General features: G+C 38.5%; 1 protein-coding gene across 1 annotated transcript; it reads right to left on the bottom strand.

The window, feature by feature from the left end:
- Positions 1-10204: 10204 nt before the first annotated feature.
- Positions 10205-12086, bottom strand: LOC101554798 (olfactory receptor 56A4-like). The gene is made up of 2 exons (XM_004621180.2): positions 11838-12086; positions 10205-10900 (listed from the first exon to the last, which is right to left on the bottom strand). Exons 1-2 carry the CDS (start codon positions 12084-12086, stop codon positions 10205-10207), a joined length of 945 nt encoding a protein of 314 aa, XP_004621237.2.
- Between the last annotated feature and the right edge of the window lie 523 nt (positions 12087-12609).

Below are 12609 nucleotides of genomic sequence, written 5' to 3'. Positions count from 1 at the left end.
CTTCAAACTGATATTTTAAATTAAACTTTATTGAGGTAACATGTTTTATGATGGTATTATTATGCTTCGGAGACTGGGGAGAAGCAGGCAGAGGATCTCTGCCCCTGGGTTCCGTTGAGCCCAGAGTCCAAGGTCACAAAGTTCCGCATTACCTGGGTTCTGTGGGACTTCACTCATGCGTCAGTCTCGGCCCGAACGTGTGGAAAGCGGCCTGTGGTGTGGTGGCGGTTGGGTAGTGAAGAAGGTCGGCTGCCGGGGCTGGGTCCCTTGGATGGGGAGGGCTCTCATCTGCCCCGCCTCTTGGGTGTCCCGAGTGAAAGCAGCCTGGTGCAGAGTCTGGTGGCATGGTTATAGGGATCTCATTTTATGTTCCCTTCTGGGAGACGCAGCTGTGAGTTCTGGAGGGTGGCTGATGAGATTATCTCCTCATCGAATGGAGATGTTACTTGCGCCTGCCTGAGTGAATCAATGAATAAGGGGATGATAGTGATACGGTGATTATTATGCTTCAGGCATACAAATTTACAAATTTACTGTACTTCATCATCACCAAAGTTCAAAACAACCTCTCACCATAGTCCCTAAATACCTTCTAGTTCACTGTATTCTACACATCTCCAACCCTCAACTCCCAGTTGGCAATCTTAGTTCTTTAGGCAGAGTCCAAGGGTTAATATATTCATTAATTATATTGTTCATTCCCTTCCTTTTTTCTTTATAAGTCACAGTGAATAAGCTCATACAGAATGTAGTATGCTCTCTGCCTTCAAACTACATTTAGCAGGATACCCTCCAGATTCATTCCAGTTGCAGTGAACTGCAAGTTTTCATTTTTATTATAGTTATTCCAACATGTATATATACCACAATTTCCTTTTCCATTCCTCTTTTGTTGGGCACTTGTGCTCCTTCTAGATCGTGGCTATTGTAAATAGCAATGCAATTAACATAAGTGCTTTCACCTGTTTTTAACAGCCATCCACCAGAACCACTGACTGTTGATAATGGATGAGTCACATTATCTGTTTGTCTTTTCTAACATGTTTGCAGTAATTCTCCTAAAATTCTTTTATATTTAAAGAGGAAATAAGTGTCCCCCCAAAAGATAATGGAAGTTTTGAAAAGATAGTATTGGGAAAGGTTGCCCTGCATGCAGCCAGCCCCACTTCAATCGTTCCTTCCTCTACCCGCCCACCCCCCAAACACACACACACACACACACACACACACACACACACACACACACACACACACACCACTTGGTATCCTGGGAGCCATCCAGAGTGACCTGGGAGCACAGTCAAGAATAGCCCCCAAGCACTGCCAGGTGTGAACCAAACTCTCCCTCCTTTTATCGCAGAAAACTATTTGTATAATGCTCATCCAAGAGAATGGGTATTCACATTTCCTGGAGGCTAAAAAATTCAAACAACCTTCTCTGTGAGAATATGTAGCAATGGTGGACAGAACATCTTTAATAGAGTGATCAAATAAGTAAGAAATGAACTGAAAATACGTAGCTGAGCCTAAAGAAAAAACTTTCTTTAGAAACTTTCAGCTCCAACAAGCAAAGATTGCCTAAAACATTATAATATTTAACTGAAACCCAGAAGATAGGTGATGTATATTTCCTCACTTCTTGAAGCAAGATGTATTGTGATATGTATTGGTCAAAGTGTGGCACAAAATATAAGTTGTTTGTTTTATTGGAGAATTAGTCCCAGATCTGCACCCTGGAATTAATGCTGGTGTTGCTCAGGGAGCCAAATGAAGTGCCAGAGATTATACCCTGGTTGATTGCATGCAAGGCAAGTGAACTAGTTCTTAAGTACATAGCGACAGCTTTCCAAAAGTCTGTCTAAGCTGCAAGTAGGAAAAGTTAAAAAAATGACAATGAAAAAACCCAACAAAAACATATATTTGAGCGCCAATATGTAGGTGTTTTAATACCCTCTTTTATGGCAATCTTTGTCAAATAACCAAATGCTAACAATTGCTTGAACCAAATTGACTCTAAAATGACTTAGTCTCAGAAAGGGCTAAGCTCTATAAACCCTTTTGTTTATTTGCTCACTTATTTTACACTAATCACTCAAATTAACACGTTCTCCTACCCTGGAGAGTAGGCAAGGGAAGAACAGAAGCTAGATGTGTTATGATATGTATTGGTCAAAGTGTGGCACAAAACATAAACAGGGGAAATGTACTCTCATTAGCAAACGAACTATCAGAACTATATTTAACTTTGTATGACACACTATATTATGGTGGTTAAAGAAAACTGGAATCTATCCGATTCCAAGGAAAATGAGACTGACTTACTGGCTGAGACAGACAATTAGGCAGCTTAGAGCTAAAGGCAGCAATATTATGCCATGAAGGGATCCAGTTCTTTTTACTTTCTGCTCTGCCTTTCTAAACTATGGCTACTAAACTCCACATTCAACTAATATCTCAGATAAAAGTATAAATTAATGTCTCAAAACCTTTTGAATTACATCTGAAGGTAAAAAATGAGCCTGTCATTCAGATTTGATTATAAAAGTTGTCTTTTGGCTTCCCAACACCCTGAAAAACAGAAAGTTTGGGAAAGATAGGCACAAATGGGTGCTAAAAGAACTAATTCTCAGGAAACATAAACTATTCTCACCTCATCCTTTGTAAACAATATTTTAAATGATGAAATATTAAGGCAAAAATGAACTCCAAAATTTCAAAGAATGACAATTCAGCACTCAGTGGAGTTTCCTCCTCCCTCTTCAAATCTAGCAATCACTAGCCAAAAAAAAAAAAGACAATCATTGGCCACTTAATACCTCTATTGCAAACTACAACACCCAAAAGGAGAGAGAGAGAGAGAGAGAGAGAGAGCAAAAGGGAATGCCCTGCCACAGAAATGGGGTGGGGGAGGGGGAATGGGATAGGGATAGTGGGAGGGATGCTGGAACCATTGGTGGTGGAAAATGGGCACTGGTGGAGGGATGGATACTTGACCATTATATGTCTGAAATGAAACACAGAAGTTTATAATCTGTAACTGTACCTCACGGTGTTTCACTAATAAAAAAAAATTTAAAAGAAAAGATAATCATCAATTAGTCAATTACATAATACAAACTATCCTTGATGAAACAAAAATTGTGAAAATCCAAGATGAAAGACAACTGTAATAAAATTATAAAGAATAAAAGTCCTTTAAAAGTCACAAGAGAACCACTTTACCAAAAAACATATATTTTGAGATAAATGCCTCATACTAAAGGAAGCAGAAAGTCATGAGAAAATCAAATTAGTGCATAAAGAGTACTGCAGTAGACCACTGCTGGAGAGGATGTGAGGAGAAAGGAACCCTTCTACACTGCTGGTGGGAATGCCGACTGGTTCGGCCCTTTTGGAAAACAATATGGACGATTTTCAAAAAATTAGAAATTGAGCTCCCATTTGACCCAGCAATACCACTTCTGGGAATATATCCCAGAGAAGCAAAAAAGTATAGTAGAAATGACATCTGCACTTATATGTTCATCGCAGCACTGTTTACAATAGCCAGAATCTGGAAAAAACCCGAGTGCCCTAGAACAGATGACTGGTTGAAGAAACTTTGGTACATCTATACAATGGAATACTATGCAGCTTTTAGGAAAAATGTGGTCATGAATTTTGTATATAAGTGGATCAGCATGGAAAGTATCATGCTAAGTGAAATGAGTCAGAAAGAGAGAGACAGACATAGAAATATTGCACTCATCTGTGGAATATAGAATAACAGAGTAGGAGGCTAAAACCCAAGAATGGTAGAAATAAGTACCAGGAGGTTGATTCCATGGCTTGGAGGCTGGCCTCACATTCTGGGGAGAGGGCAACTCAGAGAAGGGAACACCAAGTAAAATGTGGTCAGAGGCCATGTGGGGGAAGGGTGATGCATGCTGAATGTAGACTAGAGACCAAACACAATGGCCACTCAACACCTTTATTGCAGATCACAACACCTAATTAGAGAGAGAGAACAAAAGGGAATACCCTGCCACAGTGGCAGGGTGGGGTGGGGGGAGATGGGACTGGGGAGGTGGGAGGGATGCTGGGTTTACTAGTGGTGGAGAGTGGGCAATGGTGAAGGGATGGGTTCTTGAACTTTGTATGAGGGAAACATGAGCACAAAAATGTATAAATCTGTAACTGTACCCTCACGGTGATTCACTAATTAAAAATAAATAAATTAAAAAAATCACAAACACTAACACTATTTTAAACGTGTGACCTAAACATAATAATTAAATATTTTGAATTAAAAAAAAGAGTACTGCAGTAGGAATAGTCAGGCAGGCATGCCCTTCTGCACATACACCCTTGAACTAAGAAATGGCTAAAAGACAAGTAAAAAGAACTAGTATTCCAGGATATTGTAGCGTAGAACAGCAAATATAGAGCAACCTACTGGCAATAAATAACCCTATTCTACTAGGTATGAAGAACACACTCAACCTTAAATCTAGCTACTAACACACATCACATTCTCTACAATTAATACATCAAGCAAATATATCAGCTTTCTGACATTACTGCAAGAAGAAAAAACAATGATCAACAAGCCTTGGTCTAAACTTTAGACATTTCATCCTAATTATAAAATTCTGACCACTTATGTTCTCTTTCTCTTTCTCCTTCCCTCCCTCCTTCCCTCCCTCCCTCATTCCCTCCCTCCCTCACTTTCTCTTTCTTTCTTTCTTTCTTTCTTTCTTTCTTTCTTTCTTTCTTTCTTTCTTTCTTTCTTTCTTTCTTTCTTTCTTTCTTTCTTTCTTTCTTTCTTTCTTTCTTTCTTTCTTTCTTTCTTTCTTTCTCTCTTTCTTTCTTCACCATGAGATACAGTTATAAATTTGTTGATTTTCGTTTCAGTCATACAATGTTCCAATATCCGTCCCTTCACCAATGTACATTTACCACCACCAGTGTCCCTAGTTTCCTTCCTCCAACCCTCCACCTCACCCCACCCCAGTCTTCCTCTATGGCAGGCACTTTTCTTCTCTCTCTCTCTCTCTCTCTCTCTCTCTCTCTCTCTCTCCCCTCTCTTTCTCTCTCCTCTTCTCTCTCTCTTTCTTGTTCTCTTTCCTTTGAGGCATTATGATTCTCAATACAGGTACTGAAAGATTATTATATACATTACTTACTTTCATCATTCAGTTCTTATCCAGAGTGATTATTTCCAACTATCATTATCATAGTGGTCCATTCTCTTTCTTAGGGAATTTTCTTGAGAAATATTATAATTGAAAATTCTCTTCCCACATCATTCTGTGCACCTTCTCTGCCAATGTATATAAACGTTCTATCATTTCATAAAACAGGCAATATCTTTCTAAAGAGTTAGAGACCATGTCTTGAAATATAAAAATTGAACATGATAACACCCATCTCTCCACTACTCTGGAGGATAGGGTCTAATTTCAATTTGCAAATTGGCAAACATATGGCCTAATAAAAATAAATACAATTGCAATTTAAAGACTAACTCAATTAACTGACACAGCCCATTGATCAGCCTCCTATTAAATTGCTCCAGTACTTTTCTTTTTTTTTAAATAAGAATTTTATTTTATTTAATCACCGTGTGGAAAATTACAATGCTTTCAGGCTTAAGTCTTAGTCATACAATGCTGAAACAACCATCCCTTCACCAGTGCCCATATCCCACCACCAAAAAAAAAACCCACAGTACACCTCCCATCACGCCCACCCCCGCAGCCCCCCCTGCTTTGTAACTGATAAATTTCACTTTACTTTCTATTTACTTTGGTTACATTCAATATTTCAACGCAAACCTCGCCATTATTGTTAGGAGTACCCCACTAGAGTCAGACCTGTTGTGAAGAGAAATGAAGTCTCTTGATCTCATTCAAGAGAAATGAGCTACTGCGGCCGCGCGGTTTTGGATTTCTGTACTTTAACAACTAAGTCCAGGGAGATTTCTTCCGGATATTGGATCATTACAAGCTTGTAAACCCCATCTGTGGTGTCCTCATAATATGGTGGTCCCCACGCCCTTCATCCCTGGAAGGGAAGAGGTGAGAGAGAGAAATACCTTTCCCCTCCTGGGCGGGCATGGGGTCGCGGCTTAGTTCTCAGGCTGGAGATATTGTGCAAGGAGCTGCCCATGTCGAAAGTGGTTTAGCTGGGTCTGGATTCATGCGTGCAGCTGTGGAGAGGCCACACCTGTGCGGCCCCTGGGATCACATCTCGGCCGCAGGAGGGGCTGGTGCCTCCCACCTTCCCAAGTGCACCCTCGCGTCCTTTTGCGGCAGTTTTTGTCGTAAAATCCCATCTGTGGTGTCATAATATGGCGGTCCCCACGCCCTTCATCCCCAGAAGGGAAGAGGCGAGAGAGAGAAATACCTTTCCCCTCCACTCCAGTACTTTTCAACTAGCTCTCTCTTGAGTTTAAATCCATTACACCTAATACTTTGCCCTAACTGTACCACAGTTTTTGTTTTAAGGAATTGGGTGTTCAGACTTGGTCTGTGTTCTTCCTTCTTTCTAACAGTAGGGAGTGAAGAGTAAAACTTAATTTCTATTGCTCATTCTTCCACTAAAGTTTTCTTTACTGTAACACCAAATATTTGAACAGAATCAACACTACATAATGAATTAAAATTAATAGGTACACTTCAACCCTGAAGAAATAGACTAATTCAATAACCTTAAAAAATTTTCTTAAGAAAGTCATCTTATGCCAAGTTTTTCCTTCACTCTTCTGGTCATTCATCCCTTCAGGTCTACAGGAGATGACAAAAGTTGTTACTAGGCTGAGGTAACTTAGACTCTATCTCTTACTGATAAAAATTTTTATAGTATAGGACTGTAGCACTGTTCTGTTTTTCATTGACTTGCTCAAGCAGGCAACAGTAATGTCTCCATTGTGAGACTTGTTGTTAGACTTTTTGGCATATTGAATAAGCCACAGGGAGCTTGCCAGGCTCTGCTGTGGGGGGCGGGATACTCTCAGTAACTTGCCGGGCTCTATAGTACAAAAATAGATAAATAGTAGCACTGTAGCACTGTAGTGCCATTGTTCATCGATTTGCTCAAGTGGATACCAGTAATGTCTCCATTGTGAGACTTGTTGTTACTGTTTTTGACATATCAAATATGCCACGAGTAGCTTGATAGCACAGCAGGTAGGGCGTTTGCCTTGCACGAGGCTGACCCGGGTTTGATTCCTCCGTCCCTCTAGGAGAGCCCAGTAAGCTACCAAGAGTATCCCACCCTCACAGCAGAGCCTGGTAAATAAATAGTAAATATATAATAGCACTGTAGCACTGTTGTCCCGTTGTGCTTGAGCGGGCACCAGTAAAGTCTCCATTGTGAGACTTGTTACTGTTTTTGGCATGCCAAATATGCCATGGGTAGCTTGCCAGGCTCTGCCATGCGGGTGGGATACTTTCGGTAGCTTGCCAGGCTCTCCGAGAAAGATGGAGGAATTGAACTTGGGTCGGCTGCAAGGTAAATGCCCTACCCACTGTGCAATCGCTCCAGCCCATATAATAAATATAGTAAATAAAATATAGTATAAAAATTAAAAGGGCACTTTCTATTGTAGTCTTTTCAAACTATTCTGTTGGATGAATTGTTTTTCCCTAAATAAAGTTTCCCTGTAGTTACTTCAGCGCTAATTCATTAAAACAATATTGAAGTCATTAGCAAAGGAAGTTTCAATGTAGTTATAGCACATATTTTGTGTTCATTAATTTGAAAGGTGTGAAGGTAAAGGCAATATACAAACTCTTACAAAAGGCTGAGGGTCAGTGAAAGACAAAGCTAGAGATAAAGAGCCATGAACATGAATGGAAAGAATTATGAATAGGATTGCACTGTAGCACTGCACTGTAATCCCATTATTTATCGATTTGCTCGAGTGAGCACCAAAAATGTCTCCATTGTGAGACTTGTTGTTACTGTTTTTGGCATATCAAATACACCATGGGTAGTTTGGCATATCAAATATGCCACAGGCTCTGCTGTGCAGGTAGGATACTCTCGGTAGCTTGCCAGGCTCTCCAAGAAGGATGGAGAAATCGAAACTGGGTCCGACGAGTGCAAGGCAAATGCCCAACCCACCGTGCTATTAATCCAGCCCCAACACTATTGTAGCTATCTAAATTATAACAAATAAGAAAGTTTCAGGTTTATAGTTACCAGCTACACTAGATACCACTTATGTATTCTTTTACTTAAATAAATTTATATAAAATGATAGAAACTGACCTCTTGTTTCAGTAAATCATCTGTTTGTAAATTTATTCCTCTTCTTTTGTTTACTATTTGTTTAAATGTTCAAAATTAAAACAATGTAGTTTTGCATTGTTCTTCTTATTTATAGTATATTGAGATATTTTGGTTGAATATATATTCTTTTGCCTTATACATCAGGTAGGGTGCTTTCCTTACTTGGGGGAGACCTGGGTTTGATTATCTGCACCCTGTATGATTTCCCCAAGCCCTGCAAGAAGTGAATTTTGGGTGCAGAGATAGGATTAATTCCTGAGTATCGTGCCCCCATGCGCCCGTAACAATATGAGACTTTATCATTCTCTCTGTATTTATCTCCATGGCAAGTATCAAAAGACATATTTGGAACCAATTAATTTTCTTTTTTTCTCTGACACTAAAATTAATCCAACAGCCCAAGAACAGATTACTGGTAAACATTGGAATACTATGTATAGCTTGTATAGCGGTCAGGAGGTTATGTTACTGATACTGTGATGGACAACAAGTATAAGTAAACAAACAATTATATCTTCAATCATTCCTTGCTTCTATTATAATTTATCCACCCCTCTGCTCATGTTCATTCTGACAACCAACAGTTGGTCTTTTAGTCCAAAATTAACATGTTTTATTTTGTATGTTCATCTGTTGATTTTAAAAATTCCACATGAGAGAATCAGAATTTTTATCTTTCCTTCTCTGGATTTATTTTATTGAGCATCATACTCCCTAGGGATATACTTATTATAAAAGGATTTCATCATTTTTATAGCTGTGCAGTATCTTTCTCAGTTTTATATCACAACTTTATTCATCTATCAGTTGCTTGGATACTTAAGGTTGTTTCCATTTATTTGATGTTATTAAATAATGCTGTAATAAAAATAATAATGGTGGAATAAAAATATTATGTATAAATAATCTGGATGTATTTCCAATTTTAAGCTGAGTAATAATAATGAGAATAAACATATTGTGTTGTGCCATATCTTAGAGGAAAATCTTTTCATCACTGAGTATATCAAAGGTGAGTTTGTTGATATGAGCTTTTCTATGTTGAAATGTATTATATATAGTCTCATGGGTTTTTTAGTCACAAAAGAATGTTGAATATTGTCAAATGCTTTCTCATCAACTATTACTATTGTCATATGATTTTATCTTTCCTTTTGTCTATGTGGGGTATTATGTTAATTCATTTGTACAAGTTGTACCAAAACTTGTGCCCCTGGGATAAGCAACAATATTTTCATGATGTTGTGAAATAACATACACACATATGTACATATATATTGCTTACTTTGTCTGGCTACTTAATAATTAAAAGTGTAGCTGTGAGGAATACTTTCGGAGAAAGAGTTTGTTCTTAAAGGCACAGTTTTGATATTACCTGTAGAATTAGGTCTTTCAGTTACCAGGAATTCCTCTTTATTATTTGCTCTTGTCAAAGTCTTGGTTTTACCATATATCTATTTTTGTGACCAATATATTAAATATTAAAAGCATGTTACCCATACTTCAATTTTCACCTACATATTAGACAAAGTCAGTACTTTACATATGGATTCTTGATAAAGGTTCAATTAGTTCCTACATCTTATCCATACTCACTATTTCATTAAAATGCTTTCTTACATACCCTCTAAGTTTTATGTAAAAAGCACCGATAATATAAATACCAAGAAATAGGTAGAAATTTATTAAATACCTACTTATTGTATGAGCAATTGACAAATCAGAGTGTCAAGAAGTCATAATGAAGAAGATAATGGAAAATGGGCTCACTGAGGATTTGTAGGGACGTTAATGGGGGTAAATATTGTGACAGCGGTTGATAAAGATTTAAGTTCAAAATGAGGCTAGCAGCATGGCTGTTATGATGTGTTCTTTGTGACATTCAAATGAAATAACTGATTCAATATGTTTTAGAGCTCATTATCTTTCAGCGTTGGTACTTGAATAGCTTGAGAATCCCTTGTTTGATTTCCTGGGTTCGCACTCCATAAACAATAGGGTTCAGAGCTGGTGGGATGAGATGGTGCAAGACATTGAGAAGAATGGGCACGTCTGAGGGCACTTTCTTTCCTGCCTTGTTTGTGAAGATGAAGACCAGTAGCAATGTATAGAAGAAAAGTATAAGAATGATATGGGAGCCACATGTACTCAGGGCTTTGGTGGCTGCACCCCCTGACTGTAGGCGCATAACAGCTCTGAGGATGAAACAGTAAGATAGTAAGATGAGTACCAGATCAGAACCCAGTAAGCACCAAACACTTACAAACTGGTAGAGTTTATTGAAGCGAATATCCTCACAAGAGAGCCTTGCTACAGAAATGTTGGCACAGATACAATTCTCCACCACATTGCCAGCACAGTAGTTGAGCCTGGCAGCCATAACTGGTGTTGGCAGTGTGGCCACCAAATTGCGGAAGACAATAAAGATGGCTGCATAAATGACAAACTGCTCTGTGACGATGGATGAGTAGCGCAGAGGGTGGCAGATGGCCACATAGCGGTCATAGGCCATGACCATGAAGGTGGACGATTCCATGGGAAGGAATGTATTCATGATGAACATCTGTAGGAAGCATCCTGAAAAGCTGATAGACTTCATGTTGAACCAGAAGATGAACAGGACCTGCCAGAATCATTATTTTCAAAAACTGAGCATCTAATTCCCACCCTGATAAAACCCTCAGATGGATTCAACTATTTGTATCCCCAAACCATAGCTTCAATATCCCAACTAGGACACTCTCCTATTTTCAAATACTGCCTACATACATCCTTATTTCTAGAGCCTGATATGTACCTTTTCCTCTCTGTAGACCACAATTTGAATTTTGAAATATTGATTTCAGTATCCTTTTGTTTGATCTGTAGAATTCTTACTCTAATTCCAGATGAAAACATCTGCTCATCTAAATGTATCAGAATAAAATCAAATGCAATCAGCATAATACATGTATTTGAGGACTCCACCCTTCTTAACATACAATAGTCTTCCAATTATGATTCCTATTTTGGTACATATATAAAAAAATACACAAGGCATATTTTGAATACAAATTAAGAGCCTTTGGAGGTAGAAGTTAGGTTATTTAGAGACAAGTAGTATCTTTCTAGAAATACAAGAAAAAACTTAAAAAACTAGAGGATGTATTGATAATACAACAGGTAGGGCATTGCCTTGCATGCAACCGATCTGGTTTCAAGCTCTGGTACAACATATGGTCCTGCTAGCCCTGTTAGAAATGATCCCCAAGCACAGAGCCAGAAGTAAGTCCTGAGAACCTCTGGGTGTGAACCTTTCCCCCCAAATAAATAGAAAAGAAAAAACTTAGAATATCTAAGATGTTGATAGATGATCTGTGAAGTGGCAAAGAATGAAATTGAAAAAGAGGGATCACTGAGAGTGCAAAGCATACCTTGAAATCGTGATGACTACGTGCTGTGGTATGGCTGAATTCCTGGGATCTCCCCTTCAGAGTTAGCAATATTTACAGCAGCAAAACAAGGAACTGTTTAGATCAAGAACACCAAGTCCCCAAGAGTGAAACCCAGGGATATCTTACCTTGGGTATGACTGTGAGACAGAGGATGACATCTAGCAAGGAGAGGATGGCAAGGAGATAGTACATGGGTTCATGCAGAGATACTTCCTGTCGGATGGCGAGTAATAGTACAAAGTTAGCCCCAAGAGCCAAAACCAGCAAAGGAGCCAAGACTATAGAGAGCCAGTGCTGCGTGTCCTGCATTTCTGGGAAGCAGATCATCAGGAATTCAGTCACTTGGGTCCCTGTATTGTTGAAAGATATTACCATGACTGACAGCTGCACCTGGAAATGACTGAGGGAAAAGAGAAATGAATTTAAAGTTTAACTGTTTCATTATTAAATTCCTAACTGATCCAACTGTTTCCATTCTAGGATCTGGTCTATTGATAAAAAAGTATGTAAAATAGAAGTTGGACCATGTTATTATTAAAATGATTTTATTAGAATTTGTAATTTCATGAATAAAGAAAATGTCCTGTGCATAAGTGAAAAAACGCAGGCATCTGGAGGAGATGTTTGCTTTTCTTCCATATGTGATTTTATATGTATCATATCTTTTACTTGGGTTCAACTATTTTGGTTATTTTATCTTCAAACCACTAGTTTCTTCAGCTTATCCCATTTTTAGCTGTACCAATAGGCAGTCATAGCCCTTAAGGATGATTTGCCAAATAATAAAATAAAATAAAAAGGAAAAGAAATGATTTGCCTCTTGTACTTTTTAAACATACAGCTATTTTAATACACATTGTGTTAGTTCCATTGCTTCTCTGATTTTTTAAATATTCAA

The sequence above is a fragment of the Sorex araneus genome, chromosome 6 (assembly GCF_027595985.1).
Source record: "Sorex araneus isolate mSorAra2 chromosome 6, mSorAra2.pri, whole genome shotgun sequence".
Lineage (NCBI taxonomy): Eukaryota > Metazoa > Chordata > Mammalia > Eulipotyphla > Soricidae > Sorex > Sorex araneus.
This window is presented reverse-complemented; position numbering and strand designations above follow the sequence as displayed.